Genomic DNA, 15,819 nt, shown 5'->3' with positions numbered 1-15,819 from the left:
CCCCGCCTAGCGGAGCCGGGCCGGCCCTGTCTCCCATTGCGCTCCCACCGCAGCGCTGACAGCTCCCGCTGCCCGCAGGTACAGCCCGCAGCGGCTGCGGGATCAGCCCCTGTACGTCCTATGGCACAGAATGGTGCGTTTTCTGGGGAGAAAAAAAAAACAAGAGCGTGAGGGCAGAACACGCGTGCTGCCGCTATCTGCACGCACCAGCTCTGCTCTGTCTTCCTCCTCCTGGGCACAGCCCTGCTCCGGAGGCTCTGGGAGGAGATCCCCAGAGGCACGTTTTTGCCTGGTAATTCATCTCCATGTCTCCCGGGGTTCCGTTTCAGCTTTTTAACCTCCCCGTCAAAAACAGCGCTGGGTCAGTGGGCATAATGGTTTTTTCTTTGCTAAAATTGCCACAGGGGGACACAGTCGTCCTGCCCGAAAAGCGAGTTCGCACAGGGGAGCAAGCAGGTAAGGGCTGGAACCAAACCCTTCAGTCAGTGCCACGAACCAGGCTGTTAATCCCTTGTTGGGAGGCACAGCATGCGTTCCCCCTGAGGTAGCAGGAAGGCAAGGCGCTCAAGGATTTGTATTTCAGAGAAGCCTTTTATTTGGCACAATCAATGGCAACGTTTCGAGAGTGCAATCGTTCCTTCCTCCCCCTGCAGGGAGCAGCCCGGCACGCAGGCTGGGGGCTCACGCGGAGCTGGGCTGGAGGCAGGGCTGGCTGCAAGGCAAGGAAATCGCATTTCTCAGTAACACGTGGGCATGGAAAGCCCTGCCTGGGGAGCTACCGAAGCCTGCTGCAAACTTTCCTTACTAGAAGCAGACTGACTGCAAAAAAAAAACAACTTCCATTAAGAAAGTCTCAGCCAGCGAGGGCCAAAGCACCCTGAGCACCACCCCCAGCAGGAGCACGGCCAGGCCAGGCAGCAGGGGCTGAGCTGGGAGCCCACAGCTTGAGACTGATGATTTCACACTGCAGCAAACCCGAGAGCCCTGCTAAGGACCCAGACCAAAAGAAATCCGGTGGCACGTGGAGCAACACACTCCATTCTCGTGCCCTTTAAACAAAACCATCCTATAATTATTACCTTCCCCACCTCTTGGGAAGCGTGAGTGACAGCGAGAAGCAGAGGACCTTTAGCATCTCCCTAATTCTCCATCTGACTCCCTGCTTCCTCCTGGCCCTGTGCAGCACTAGCTGGCTGAGGGGTGGACAAGTGTTCCAGCTCATAATGTCCGTTCCTAGCAGCTGCCTCGGCGCTCGGCTGAGCCTTGCCTGCTGCCAGCTTTTTACTCCTCTTGCTCTCGATGATCTGCTGGAGCTGGCGCCCAGCATAGGCTGGCTTGGCAGTGAGCGGTGTGGCAGGCACAGCGAGCCCCAGGATGTCAGGCACCATGTATGGGCGCAGCCAGCCCACCAGCGGGGTGCTGCCAGGGGTGTAGTGGGTCTGCTTGTGGTAGAAGAGAAGTCCGTCGACCTGCAGGAAGGGGAGACAGCAGATGAGAAGCTGCTGCAGGTGAATGATGCTGGGCCGCATCGCTGCTTCTCAGACACCTCTGCCAGCTGGATCCTCAAGCAGAAGGGAAAGAAGAAACCTGCAGAGCTCCTGTCCTGAATGATCAGCACGAGTCCAGCGACCGCTGGATGGCTTTAAGTCACCCAAGGCAAACAGATTTAGACTGATGTCAGCAGGGACCAGCGCTCCTCCTCTGGTTGCTATGATCCCATTCTGCAGAAAAGCCATCCAGCTTCTGAACAAAGCAGCACACAAAAAGACCATTTTACTGGATTAGGCTTATTTTAAATAATACATTTGGAGAGTAATTAGTCAGAACGTGTGACGCCAAGGAGCTCTGCTTCCTAACACTGCTACAGCTCTTTCAGCTTGCTTATGCAAAAGCAACTCTTAATATTTCCCGAGAGAGAACTCCTCCAGCAATCAATGACAGTTAAGGGCACTCAGAACTTTGAAGGTTTGGACCCCGACTCTTTGTGCCACTGTTTCCACACTGGGCAGTACTGCAGCTGGCTGATGTTTTCTGCATCTCCCCACCCCCTTTCTCCCCCCCCCCGACTCTTTTTTCCCTGTGCTTCCCAGAGGAGCACTCTGCAAGGTCAGATCCTGGTGCAGATCGACCGGCTTTGGAGGCGGTGCTCATTTAGCTCGGCCTTGTGGGCTCTTAAAGGCTATTTACCCATGAATAAGAGTGGCTGAGTGGGCAGAACAGATGAGAAGAGTCCACTTTGGACTGTCAGATGTGGCCCCAAATGCTCCCAGCCCCCCCCCCTCCCCCTCTGCAGCTGCAGGCCCCCAGCAGAGCAGCACCTACATCATATTCAGCCAAGGCATGGCTGACAACAGAGCAGGCATGCATCCATCTCTGCTCCTGGGCATTAGCTTCCTGCAGGGCCACGCTGCCTGCTGCATTACTGAAGTCCATGATTTTTAGTCACTGTGAAGAACTTGTCAAATAATTCCAGAGAAGGGGGATTCCTGTCCTAGGGGAACAGGAAACCAGCCCAATAAACAGCATGAGCTTATGAAACTGGCCGGACATCTGAAGTGCAAAGCCTCTCTCTCTCCTCACGTCCCAGGAAGACCTGAAGAGAGGAGTCAGGCTCTGTGGCACCACGCCACCACGCTCTCCTGGGCCTGCACATCCCAGCAAAAGCACAGCCCCTTCTGAGCAATGGGGACTCTGCAGAACCCACAGGAATCTTCTAGTGACATCAGCATGGGAAGACTCCTGCCTTCCAGAATGCTCCAAAGAGCTTCCCCAAGCTGACAAAACCAAAGGATTCTGCCTAGCAGAGGGGTAGGTCCTGTTACTGCTTCCCCTCATTTCTCCTACGTTACTGCAGTTCCCATATTCCTCTCATCATCTCAGTTGTTGGCCATGTCCCTATCCCCAGTCACTGCTCTGACACCAGCCTCACCAGGACAAGGGCATCTCCATACAACTGAACCTTTTGAGCAACTGGCTTGGCAGGATTTCATGTTTCGTGGCCATGCTTTGTCTTATTTCAGGTACTCCCCACCACAGAGCCTCAGACTTTGGCTCTCCCTTGCCTTTCTAGAAACTTACATGCTGTTTTTCTCAGATCCATTGGTAGCTCAGGAGCTCTTAAACAAGACGCCCTCCAAAAAACACTTCAAATTCAGTGCCAGACTGAGCAAACTTGCTTAGTGTGGTCCATCCCAGGATGCTGGGACCAGGCATAACGAGATATTACACTGCACGAGCTGTATTTTGCCTCCAGTGAAGTTCGGTTCTGGCTGCCCCGTTGCTGGAAGCTATTGACGGGGATTTCTCGGGCTCCCTCTTGCGGCACATGGTGAGCTTCATTCCTGGAAACACAGCAGCGTGCTTTCGGCAGGGCTGTCTTTGTGCCAAACTACACGGCGTTTCTCTTCTTGCTAGGGTACTGCCCTGACACATCCACCAGGGAACCGGGGGACAAACACAGCTTGGAGCACAAGGAGCATCTGCCCAGCTCCTGCAGCCCCCCTGCATTCCACAGGGGCCTCTCTCCATAAGTTGGGATGCTCTTCAGCCTTTTGTCACAGAGCAAACGCCTCAGGAAGGCATAAAGCTTTCCTCAGCAGAGGCAGAGGCAGAGGCAGGCAGGAGCACTTGTCATTAAGCAAGTCGAAAAGGCATCCCAGGTTTCCTTCAGCTAACACTCCCCTACCTGTGCTCAGAGCAGGGCCTGGCACGGTCAGCCAGCCACAGGCACTTGGACTTCCTCTGGTGACTGCCCTGGCTTTAAGGAGCAGAAGAAAAAAAGAGTCAGCCCTCACAGCCAAATCAGTCTCCTCTAAGCTTAAGCCTGCACTTACACTAATCACTAACAGGGGCCAGGAGAGCACAAGAGGCACACTAAAATCAATGTGGCTTTTGGCTTCCCCATCCTCTTCTGTTTCAGTGCCAGGTAAGCCAGGGTAGGCACCAAAAGCTGCTGAGCCATTTGCATCAGGGCTTCTGACTCACTGCTCACAGCCACACAGCAATTACCTGGCACACTGCTGCCTGTCCTGCCCTTCTTCCTCCCACAGGTCAGAGAGGCTGAGCAGCACTGCTCCTACAGCTGGAAGAGCAAACGCACAGTCCTGCTCAGCTGTTCTCAATGGTGGAACATCCACCTCTGACAGCTGGACCCAGAGGCAAGAGGCTGCTGGTTCTGGACCAGAAGCAAAAACCAGAGCTTGCACCATTCCCTCCCTCCTCCCTTCTGCCATGAGATCCAGTGGCAGCAGCAAGACAGACCCATGTGAACCCATCCCAGCCACTTCTGCTGCAGCCATTTGCCCTAGCACGTCTCAGCTGCTCATCACTGCTACGAGTTTAAACACACCGCTCTGTTTCCTCCTCAGGAGAGGTCGGGCAGCTGGATGCCACGCACAGACAGATGGTAGCATCTAGACTAGGGAGACACAGAGCCTGCGGCAGATGTCAGAGAAAGACACCAGCCTGTCTGCCTCGCAGACCTCCCAAGAAACCCCACCACATAACTGAGCACACTGTAGTACAAGCACGTAGCACAAGCTTTGACTCCCAAAAGATCAGCTGTCCATCATACTTCCACACAAATGTGAGTTTTGCTGCTTCTAGCAGCAATCTAGGCATCTGCATCAGCCACCCCCTCAAGCAGAGAGGACAATTCAAGCACAGGGAATGCTGAGGTTTAACTCTCACTGACTGCACGTTCTCACCTCGAAGGGGAAGCTCGTTGTCAGCACCTCACACAGGCTCTCCGAGGTGCAGGGGAAGTTCTGCAGGCCCACAAACTTGTACTGAGAGAACAAAAGAGGGTTAGAAGGGTAAAAATTATGTGGCTTAGAATTTGAACAATGCACTGAACTGGAGGTGGTTAAGAAGGAAGCCTTCTCTAACACGAGCAACAGGATGAATAACAGGCAGACAGAGTAACCAGACAGGAGGTCTCAGACAGAGAGCAGATCATTACATTGTTGGCCTTCCTACTGCAGGTAACCAGGGTCCAAAAGCATGGACGGGCTCCATGGAGGAACAGGTCAACCCCGACGTCTGCTGGGACAGGCAGACCTCTGCTATGATTCTAACAGCAATTCCCAAGCAAATCCTGGGTGGGGAAATCAAAGTGGCAGGACCAAGTCATTCCCTGGTGCCAGTCACACGGCACTGAAGTGACAGGAAACGCATGAAAACTTACAGCAGTCAGCTCTACCTTCAGAGAGGACAGGGATAGGAAGGGTCTGCTGCTTTACAGATCTCCTTCCAGTAATAAAAGTGACCTTTACAACAAAATCTGGTTACGACCACGTCCAGACAGCACAAAAAACAGAGTGCCCAGAGCAATCTATTTCAGGTATTTTGCATTAAGGCCACCCTAGTTCCAAATGACCCCCTCTGGCATCTTGTTAGAGATACAGATGGCAGGCACTCTGCACACAGCTCCCATGTGCTCCCGATACCTTTTCCTCAAGCATCTAAGGCTGCAGGAAGGACTTTTCAGGGGAGCTGACCCTGAGATGCTCTTTTAACCGAAATAGAAAGTGATGACCTCTGAGCAGGATGCAAAGCAGACAGATGTCTGCTCCAGGCTGCTGGCTCAGCCAAGCAAACCTTTCCACCTAGGAAATGAAAGCCGAAACGACTCCCCACCCCCAGCCCCCCTTCACTAGGTAGCTGTCTTCTGGATATTCTCGTTGGAGTCAGAACAGGATGTACTCCAAACACAGAGATCTCCGCTGCTGGCACAGGAGCCTTCATCCCCATTAACGATGAATCTGTTCCACCCTCAGGAGCTGCTCTGCTTGCTGTGCCTGGGCACACACGGGTGGCCATAGAGCAATCACAGCCCGCCTTGCAAGTTGCACTCCATAAGCCAGGCTGACAAATCCCCTTATGTCTGTCCCCAAAAAAATCACTTTCTAAGCTGCTGTGGGTGCCAGGTCTGACCTCCACACAAGACCTCAAAGACTTCAATGCTATTATCCTTGCTCAATGGGGAATTCAGGGGGCAATGCAGCATCCACCCCTACAACTTCAGGGACTGGCTCGAGCAAGAGACAAGGCTAAAACTTCATGGTCTTTTACCCCTGCTTTGTGAGCCCATGAAACTACCAACAAATAATTCCCATTGTAATCAGGCTGCCAGTCAACACTGGCCCCTTAGAAACCACGTTGGTTTTCCATTCCAAGTGAAAGCTAAAAACAGTGTGGAAGTTAGCTGATACCCTGCAGCGTGATCTTCTCCCTCAGCACTTTGGCTGGAAAGAAAAACCCACATTCATTTACAATATTCAGTGGTTCTATTTACATCCTGAACATGTCAGCCCATTGCATCAGAAGTACGCTTTGAAGCCTGATCTGTTAGGGGAAAAAACAACAAACAACAACAAAAAAAGGAGAAAAGCTTCCGCCTGTGAACAAAAGTGCTGAAGCCTGCTGAACAGGAGAGCTTATCCCACACCCTCCTCCTCCTCCTCCTCCCAGTACAAAAGAACTCACTGGATTAATCCTGCTTTTCTCTCCCAGCCCTTCCTCTTCTTGGATCTTCGAGGAGAGCCAGAAGAATCTGAAGTCGGTCTGAAAAAAAAAAGGAGACAGAGGCTGAATTATCATCCACCATACATCATCCACCAGCACTTGCAGGGCTGCAGCTCAGACCTGTGCCTCCATTCCTCTGCACTCACACAGACTTACAAGCTGCAGAACCAACTCACATGCCAGCCTTTGCTACTTCCCCAAATAACCCCCCAAAACTCCCACAGTCACTAGACTGTAAGCGACAGAGACACTGCTGCAGATATCCAAATATCCAAGCTGCTGCACATCGGGCTGTGACCAGCTCCAGCTGCAAAGCAGCTCCCAGAACAGGGAGCACAGGGGAAGGCAGATGGGAGATTCAGTACCTGGCAGTCGTAAACAGGGTGTCCCCTCCAGCACATCACATCGAGGATGTAGTATGTCTGCTCTGCTTCATTGTAGATACAGTCCAAGATACAGTACACTGCACACAAGCACAAGGAGGTTCAGATGGACTCCTCATACTGCCCAACCCACTGGGCAAGTGCCAGATCAAATCCTTCCTGCATTAAGCTTCAGCACAGATGTAAGGCCAAGAGGTGCAAAGAGAATCCCTGCTGCTAATAGGGGTTGTGACCACAAAAAGCTTTTAGCTCAAAGAATCCAGCAAGGCTCCAAGGATACACCCAGAGCCACATCAAGCAAAGGCATATTTCAGGAAATGCATTCATCCACCAGTAACACCTCCTCAAAGGAAGCAAAGCAATTGAACTAGGTATTAACAAAGATCACGCTGGAAGCAGCTCTGCTACAGAGAGAAGATGCTGAGGTTTAATTAGCCAGGTAGATAACTAGAGGAAATGTCATCTAGCATAAACGTATCTGAGATTGTCTATGTCTGCTTAACCTCAGAAATACACACAGGACATCCTGAAGCTTACTAACCCCTGCCACCAAAAAAGGGCACAATGCTGGAGCCCAGAGGAGCACCACTATGCCTGTGGGTGCACAGTGCTCACAGGGAAAAGCCAGTGGTTCTCTCCTACCTATCCATCTACCTATCTCAAAAGCCTCTTCAGAATGTTACCTTTCTCACTCGTTGTATTGTGCCGGTTTCCCCCTGGCAGCAGGGATGGAAATCTGTTGACACAGAAGCCACTCTTGGTGTAAGCTGCTGTGGAACCCTGCAAGAAAACAGGAGACAAAGAAACCTCATGAACAGGCTGTCACAGCAGTGATGGCACACGGGGTGCCGGAGTGCAGGCTGCCCCCCAGAGCCTGCCACAGCCCACCTACAGGAGAAATCTGGCTGCTCAGCACAGCTCCCAGCACCCAAACGCCTGCAGCTCACAGGGCAGCCTTGTGTTGGTGGGCACAGTAAGAACACAGACCCCAGGCACAGCTCCCTTATTGGGTTCTAAGCCATTTCTGCTGCTGTCTCTTACCCTGGAGGCCACCACCAGCGCTCTCTTCCCAACAGGACACACCACCACCATCCACTCCTGCTCCAGATCCACGGGGACATCAACCAGCCACTCAGAGAGCATCAGCTAGGCAGAAATCCAGGAAAAGCAGTCAGTGACAACCTTCCTACAGCTATGGAAAACCTGCAGCTCAAGTTGGACGGTTTTGACTCAACTTCTACAGCCACACCGTGTCCTTCAGACAATCTGCACTGCTCACCACCCCAGATCACAACACCCATCTGCCTTTCACTGAGCTGCGTACCAGACTCTTCCCCTAGGTTTCTTGCTCCCCAGCTGCTGACTAAGCTTTGGTGTTCAGCATAGTGCTCACATTACTCATCAGGGCACCCTAGCACCCTGGTCCCCACAACAACCCTTGACTTCATTTAAGTATACAGCAAAGGTCTGGGATTCCTGAATATTTGGAGAGATGAGAACAGAGCAGTGGACACCTTCAGACCCTTCAGTGCATGGCTATAGCACCTCACAGACCTCCCGGATCCAACAAAGCTGAGAAAACCCAACTACTGACGTTTCCTGCTGTCACAGATAATGGGGAGAGATGGAAACCGTGAACCAGCAGCTGCGCAACGGGACACAAGGTCACAGAACTGCTGGAGTTGGAAGGGACCTCTGGAGGCCATCCAGTGCAATCCCTCAGCGATGAACAGGGACACCTACAGCCCGCTCAGGGTACTCAGAGCCTTCCTTATACTTCCCTTCAGACACCGAAGGCCGCTCCCAGCTCTCCCCACAGTCTCTTCCTCCCGGTGCAGCACAGCCCAGCACTCAGCCTGTCCTGGCAGCGGGCCTTCCATCCCTCGGAGCCTTTTTACGGACGCGCACCCCGGTACCGAAGGCTCCCGTCCCCGACCCTGCGCTCCCCTCGGTCTCCCCTCACCTGGTTGGCGTAGCGCTTGGGCAGCCTCCTGCCGGCGTCCACCTCCATCTCCTCCTCCTCCTCTTCCTCGTCGCCATCCTTCCCCTCGTCCTCGTCGCTCTCCACGCCGGCCCAGTCCCCCTCCGCCAGCCTGCGGGCATGGTTCACGTAGTCCAGCCGCCTCCTGCGGGAAGGAAGCGCGGAACCCCGTTCAACACCGAGCCCGGCGACAAAGCGGCCCCGCGCGGCTCCCCGCCCGCTCACTCTCTCTGCAGACACAGGAGCCGCCGCCGCCGCTCCTCCTGCCCCAGCCGGTCCCCGCGGCCTTTGTACGCGCCGAGCCGCGGGTGCGGCGCCGCGGTGCTGTTGGGAGCCGCCAAGGCCACGCCGCCCGCCAGCGCCGCGCACAGCTCCTCCATGGCAACGCCCGCCGCGCGCCGCGCGCACTTCCGGCCGGCGAGCGGCGAACGGCGCAGCGCCCCCTGCCGGCGCGGAGGACCTCCCCGCGGGCCGGGGCGGCGCGACACCGGGGGGGACCGGGGGCGGGCGGCGGCGGGAGCCCCGGGGCGGCGGCCGGCAGGGGGCGGCCTGCGGGCGGGCGGCGCGCCGTGCGTCACGGCGGGCGGCGCGGCACCGGCACCGGCGGCGAGCGGCGAGCGGCCGGCCGTCCCGCCGCAGGTCTGCGGGGAGCAGGGGGGAGGCAGGAGGAGGAGGAGGGAGGGGGGAGCGGGCGGCAAACTTCCAGAGAGACGTAAATACGTCCATCGGCGACCCCGCCGATTAGCCGACGGGAGCCCGGAGCGGCGCGGCGGCATGGGGCCGGCACGGCGCTCCCCCGGGCCCCGCGGTCCCGCTCCGGGGATGCCGCCCGCCTGCGGGGCGCGGGCCCCGCTGCAGTGAGCCGGGCGCGGGGCCGCGACGCAGCGCTGCCGCTCCGCACGGCGGGGAGGCCGTGCCATGGCGCTGCGGGGCAGGGCGCTGTACAACTTCCAGAGCGAAAACAAGGAGGAGATCAGCATCCAGGAGAACGAGGAGCTCGTGGTGTTCAGCGAGCGCTCGCTGGACGGCTGGCTGCAGGGCCGGAACAGCCGCGGCGAGACCGGCCTCTTCCCGGCCTCCTACGTGGAGATCGTGCGCCCTCGCGCCGGCTCCGGGCACGCCGAGGGCTCCGGCAGCCCCGCCGGCTCGCCCGGCCACCTGCACGGCTTCAGCGCGGCGCCCGCCGGCCTCTCGTCCCACGGCAGCTTCGAGGATGACGACGACGACGATTGGGATGACTGGGACGACTCGTGCACGGTGGTGGAGGAGCCCCGCGGCGCTGCCGGCACCAACGGGCACCCGGCGGCGGGACCGGAGCCCTACGGAGCGCCCCGTGCCAAGCCGACGCTGGAGAGGCAGGACAGCGTGGGCTCCTCCAAGAGGGGCAGCGTGGTGGGCAGGAACCTCAACCGCTTCTCCTGCTTCGTGCGCTCGGGCGTGGAGGCCTTCATCCTTGGCGACGTGCCCCTCATGTCCAAGATCGCCGAGGCTTACAGCATCGAGATGGGCTGCAAGGGCCCGCAGTGGCGAGCCAACCCGCACCCCTTCATCTGCTCCGTGGAGGATCCCACCAAGCAGACCAAATTTAAGGGCATCAAGAGCTACATCTCCTACAAGCTGACCCCCAGCAACTTCAACTCGCCCGTGTACCGGCGCTACAAGCACTTTGACTGGCTCTACAACCGCCTGCTGCACAAGTTCACCATCATCTCGGTGCCCCACCTGCCCGAGAAGCAGGCCACGGGGCGCTTCGAGGAGGACTTCATCGAGAAGCGCAAGCGGCGCCTGATCCTGTGGATGGAGCACATGACGAGCCACCCCGTCCTGTCGCAGTACGAGGGCTTCCAGCACTTCCTCCGCTGCCGCGATGAGAAGCAGTGGAAGCTGGGCAAGAGGCGAGCTGAGAAGGACGAGATGGTGGGCGCCAGCTTCCTGCTCACCATCCAGATCCCCACCGAGCACCAGGACCTGCAGGACGTGGAGGACCGCGTGGACGCCTTCAAGGCCTTCAGCAAGAAGATGGACGACAGCGTCCTGCAGCTGACCAACGTGGCCTCCGAGCTGGTGCGCAAACACGTGGGGGGGTTCCGCAAGGAGTTCCAGAAGCTGGGCAATGCCTTCCAAGCCATCAGCTACTCCTTCCAGATGGACCCCCCCTACAGCTTAGATGCCCTCAACAATGCCATCTCCCACACGGGCAAGACGTACGAGGCTGTGGGGGAGATGTTTGCGGAGCAGCCCAAGAATGACCTCTTCCTCATGCTGGACACTCTCTCTTTGTATCAAGGGCTCCTTTCCAACTTTCCAGACATCATCCACCTCCAGAAAGGTAAGGGGGCTCCCCTGGAGGGCTGCTTCTCTCTTGGGGATGAGGCCAGACCAGCTCTTACAGGTCCTTCCTGGTGGCACTATGTGTGGAGCGGGATGGGGACGCAGCTCTCTGCTGTGCAGTGGTGGGGACGGGGGACGGTGATGGATGTGGGGATGGAGATATGGATGGGGTAGGGATGGAGACCATCGCGCCTGGCCATGTTCCCTCATCACCCCTGCCCTGGAGGTGCTGCTGGGGCTGCCCGGTTTAGGATCAGGTTTTGGATATGCTCAGCACAACCAGAGCCAAATTCTTTGCGAGTACATCCTCGCAGATTAGAGAAGAGGTCAGTGGGCTCCGCAGCCTGCTGCCACAACCAGAGTATCCCATCTGTCCCAGCGTGTTCCGTGAGAAGGGAAGGGCCTCTGCTGGGTGCTTTCTCAGGGCTGGCCAGCCCTGTGTTTCTGTCCGGGTGTGACGCACACCCAGGGCTGGGTGTGGGAGCGGGGCCGAAGTCCACACACCCCTCCCAGGCCACACCAGGGAGGGGATGTCCGTGTTGGCTGGCGTCTTTGGGTCTCTGCATTGCCCCACAAGGAGCACGAGGAGAAAGAGCAGCCCTGGCTGCTTCCTTGCACTCTCTCCTGACTTTGTTTACCACTACGGGCTGGATCCAGTCCGGAAGCGAGGCCGCGTGGGCCGAGCGGAAGGCAGGATTTGGCCTCCAACCTTTGCTTCCTCAGGGCTCCTCCTCCTCCTCCTCCTCCCGGACCTCGGGTCTGCACTGCCGGCAGGGGCAGGGAGAGGGAATGAATTCCCAGCGACCGCTGGAGGCCGGATCCTGTTTGCAGGCAAACAACCTCTGTGCTGAGGACAGGGAGGAATGCAGGGCCAGAGCCAGGCGGGATTCTTTCGAAACTGAGCTATAAAAATCAGTGGAAGGAGGGGAAAAACTGCTGTCAGAGCATCAGCTGCATCTCAGGCATACTCGGGATGCTGCAGTCAGCAGTGTCCTGCCCCACTCTGTCTCCCACGATAGCTGTTCCATCCCGCTATCAGCCCTGCTGTGCTATGTAGCAAAGTTTCTCCGGTTCCCAGGCAGGAACAGCGGGCTGAGATGTGGGCTGTGCATACTGCCTGCCTGCTGCTGAGCCCGCTGAAAGCTTCAGCTCCATCCCCGAAGCCCGGAGCTTTGGTGCTACGGGGTGAAGCACTGCTCATAGGGCGCCGGTGTGGCTCTCACCTCTCCCCTGCCTCACCAGGAGCCTTTGCAAAGGTGAAGGAGAGCCAGCGGATGAGCGACGAGGGCCGGATGGACCAGGAGGAGGCGGATGGGATTCGCAAGCGCTGCCGCGTGGTGGGCTTCGCCCTGCAGGCTGAGATGAACCACTTCCACGAGCGGCGCGTGGCCGACTTCAAGAGGATGATGCAGTCCTACCTGAAGCAGCAGATCATCTTCTACCAGCGTGTCAGCCAGCAGCTGGAGAAGACGCTGCGCATGTATGACAACCTCTAACACACCTGCCTGCCGCCTGTCCCGCATCGCACCGCTTCCAGCCACGGCCTCGCAGAGCATCTCTGCTTGGCAGGGCTGAGAACGGGTGGGAACTCGTGACGCTAGTGACCAAATACCTTTGGGCTTTCCTCCAGCCTGGCTGCAGGACTGTGGTGAGGACGTGTGTGCTCGCAGGGGACAGATGGACACGTGTGCCTGTGGCACCAGCCTGTGGTTTTTAGCTTTCCAAAAACCCGTCCTCATGAAGCACTGTGGCTCACTGGGAGGAGAAATCCAAGCGGTCGACATTTTGCACAATGAAAGTTTTTCTGATGGGAAAGAAAACACAAAAAGGTCTTTATTTGGAAGAGGTTTTTTTTTTTTTTTTCTTTTCCCCCCCTTCCCCCCCCCCCCCAGTATTTTCCATTTTTCGCAAATGTTTCTGCAGCATTTTTACCAGTTTTTAAATAGACGCAGGCCAACGGAAATCTCTTTTCTCAAGCACTGCTGTTGACTGGAAAAAAGGATATAAAAAACAAAAACAAAAAAAACCAAGCCAGCCCACAGCGTTTTCAATAAAAAACGTCAGTAGAAACCTCCCTCCTCAGCCCCCGCTCTGTCCCTGGGACGTTGCTGGGAAGCAGAGGAAGGGCTCTGCGGAGGGGGCACGGCGCTGGGCATTCCTCCCGAGCATCCCCGGCGGCGAGCACGCAGGGCTGGCACGAGAGCTGTGTTTGTGAAGGGAAATGGTTGGGATAAATCACAGCAAGGGAAGTCGGGCCGGCCTGGCCAGGCTCCAGGGTTAAAATTAGCCCCAGCGTGCGGGCCGGCGTTGGGATAACTGCTGTGCTGGGAAGGCAGCGCGCTGCGCTCGGCCGTCCCTGACCCCCTCATCCCTCCCCACAGGGACAGCATGACGGCCTCAAGGAGGGATGTGCTTCCTCCTGCATCCCATTCTCATCCCACCCCATCTCCAGGCTGTCCTATCCCCATCCTATCCCGTGTCACCCCATCCTCATCCCACCCCGTCCCCAGCCTACTCTGGTCCCATACTTCCCTGTCCCCGTGCTTCCTTGGCTCCATCCTTCTCTGTCCCCATCCTGCCCCACCCTGTCCGCAGTCCAACCTGGTCCTACCCCACGCTGTCCCATCCTACCTTGGCTCCACCCTGCCCCAACCCCGTCCCACACCATTCCCATCTCACCCTATTCCCATCTCACCCTGCCCACATCCCAGCCTGATCCCGTCCTTCTCCATTCCCGTCCCATCTCATCCCTATTCTACCTTGTCCCTATCCTATCTTGGCTTCATCCCATTCCAACCCTATCAAAGTTCATCCCAATCCTACTCTGTTCCTATGCTTTCCCATCCATTTCCTATCTTGACTCCCCCCTCCCTACTCCCCATCCCACTCTGGTCCCATTCTACCCTATCCTTCTTCTACCCCATGCCCACCATACCTTGGCTCCATCCCACTCCACATACACCCCACCCCATCCCCACCCCTGCCCCCATCCCATGCCGTTTCCTTTTGGGATCCCTATCCCAAGCCATTCACCACTGCAGTCCCCATCCCAAGCCATTCTCCCTATTGAGATCCAGATGCTGGGAATTCTGGTGCGGGCTTTGCAGGCTCACCGTGGGGCTGGGTGGATGCAGGGACAGACCCTGCCACTACCATCACCAGGTTTGTGGATGGGAGATCACAAATTTGATCTTGGGAAGACCCCAAAGAAGCCTTCAAAATAGGGAGAACACAACAGAGAACGCTCACAGCTCCTGGTCCCTATTCCTGCCTCTCTTTGGCCTGAAGGCTGTCACAGGAGAACACTGCAGCACTTGCTGAGCCCAGGCAGGACGCACTGGCAGTGAGATGGCGATGTCCCCGTGCCACCAGCAGCACTGCCAGGGCCAAGGAACCCGCCGGGCCGGTTGGCAGGGCTGGGTTTGGCAGCACCACACAGTGCCGGGAGCGCCCGTGTGCAGGGAGCAGGAGCAGGCAGATGCATGTGGGGCACAGCGTGCCAGCTGGGGCTCAGCAGCACCTCGTCGTCCCTGTGTGCCTCGCATATTTTGGGAGCACGGCAGTGCATTCAGCCTGCTGGACGTGGAGGTGTGTGGCTGTTTCTGGGTGTGTTGTTGCGTAGAGCTCAGGCCCCATTGCTTGCCTGCTGGCTGTGAGCTGGGGACGGGGCCGGAGCTGCCTTGCATGTCACTGCGTGCCGTGCAGCTGCTGGAATGCTTTGTGCAGCCAGCCCTGCCTGGGGAGTGAGGCTTGCGGCGTGCCTGTGTGCGGGCAGAGCTGCTGGAGCCTTCCGAGGAACCTGAGCCCAGCTGGGCGTTGCAGGAAACCTGCTGGCCTGCATGTTTGCGTGCGGCAGCACCTGGAAACCAGCCCTGCATCCAGGCTGCAGCAGAGCCTGCACCCCCCCCCCAGTGCTCCCACATGGGGCGAGAGGAGGGCAGGTTCCTGTGCTGGGATGGGGCTCGTGGCTCCCACCCTCATATCCCTGCATCCACTTGTCCTGCGTGCCCTGAATGCTGCTTGGGACTTTGCACCAGCACGACTTGGCCTCACAGAAGCACACCCAGCACCGGCTCCTCCAGGTTGCTGCCTGTCCTCTCCTGACCCCGGTGAGCAGATATCGTGCAGGGGATGGAACCACAAGCCTCCAAAATAACTCTCCTTGCTTTCCCTGCTCCCGAATGTAGGCCGTGTTCCTCCCATTGAATCCCTCGGGGTGAGGCAAGTGCCTGCCCCGCAGCACCCACTCCTGTTGCAGAGCTGATCTACAGCCGTGCACAGCACGGAGTCACGGTGACATGCAGGAGGGAGGGAGAGCCGGCACGCCTCTGCTCTGCACAGAGAGCTGCCCTGGATTTGGGGAGCAGCACCACCCTGCAAGTTGCTGAGCTGCTATCCATCTATCCCTGCACGGGGCTTGGTGAGGGCAGGACTCCCCCCGGCACCCAATGGGCTGCTCCAGCAGCAGGGCAGGGCAGGCAAACTTGCTCATAAACACAGCCAGGAAGGCTGCAAACAGCACAGCTCACAGCCCCGGGGTGCTGTTTTGGGAGGGTTTGACCCCAGATGAAAGGAGTGCTGAGGGAGCATCTCAGCCCG

General features: G+C 57.4%; 2 protein-coding genes across 2 annotated transcripts; one reads left to right on the top strand and one right to left on the bottom strand.

Annotated features, from left to right (window-relative positions):
- Positions 1–571: 571 nt before the first annotated feature.
- SNUPN (snurportin 1) lies at positions 572–9,286 on the bottom strand. Its single transcript, XM_052672186.1, has 8 exons — positions 9,115–9,286; positions 8,872–9,034; positions 7,950–8,054; positions 7,592–7,688; positions 6,891–6,988; positions 6,487–6,564; positions 4,707–4,787; positions 572–1,469 (listed from the first exon to the last, which is right to left on the bottom strand). The coding sequence occupies exons 1-8, from the start codon at positions 9,267–9,269 to the stop codon at positions 1,140–1,142; spliced, it is 1,107 nt and encodes a 368-aa protein (XP_052528146.1). The 5' UTR covers positions 9,270–9,286; the 3' UTR covers positions 572–1,139.
- A 290-nt stretch (positions 9,287–9,576) lies between these two features.
- SNX33 (sorting nexin 33) lies at positions 9,577–13,290 on the top strand. The gene is made up of 2 exons (XM_052671899.1): positions 9,577–11,218; positions 12,463–13,290. Exons 1-2 carry the CDS (start codon positions 9,808–9,810, stop codon positions 12,714–12,716), a joined length of 1,665 nt encoding a protein of 554 aa, XP_052527859.1. The 5' UTR covers positions 9,577–9,807; the 3' UTR covers positions 12,717–13,290.
- The last annotated feature ends 2,529 nt before the right edge of the window (positions 13,291–15,819 follow it).

The sequence above is a fragment of the Tympanuchus pallidicinctus genome, unplaced genomic scaffold (genome assembly GCF_026119805.1).
Source record: "Tympanuchus pallidicinctus isolate F22 unplaced genomic scaffold, pur_lepc_1.0 scaffold12, whole genome shotgun sequence".
In the NCBI taxonomy this organism is placed as follows: Eukaryota; Metazoa; Chordata; class Aves; order Galliformes; family Phasianidae; genus Tympanuchus; species Tympanuchus pallidicinctus.
Note: the sequence above shows the minus strand (reverse complement) of the source record. Positions and strands in the feature narration are given on the sequence as shown.

Bases quoted from the DNA above. Each gene is read 5' to 3' on its own strand.
- SNX33 (XM_052671899.1), top strand. From the start codon at position 9,808: ATGGCGCTGCGGGGCAGGGCGCTGTACAACTTCCAGAGCGAAAACAAG. The intron at 11,219-12,462 runs GTAAGGGGGCTC...CTGCCTCACCAG, and splicing joins CATCATCCACCTCCAGAAAG to GAGCCTTTGCAAAGGTGAAG.
- SNUPN (XM_052672186.1), bottom strand. From the start codon at position 9,269: ATGGAGGAGCTGTGCGCGGCGCTGGCGGGCGGCGTGGCCTTGGCGGCT. The intron at 6,989-7,591 runs GTAACATTCTGA...GCTTGTGTGCAG, and splicing joins CAATACAACGAGTGAGAAAG to TGTACTGTATCTTGGACTGT. The intron at 1,470-4,706 runs GTGAGAACGTGC...CCCTTCCTGCAG, and splicing joins CAACGAGCTTCCCCTTCGAG to GTCGACGGACTTCTCTTCTA.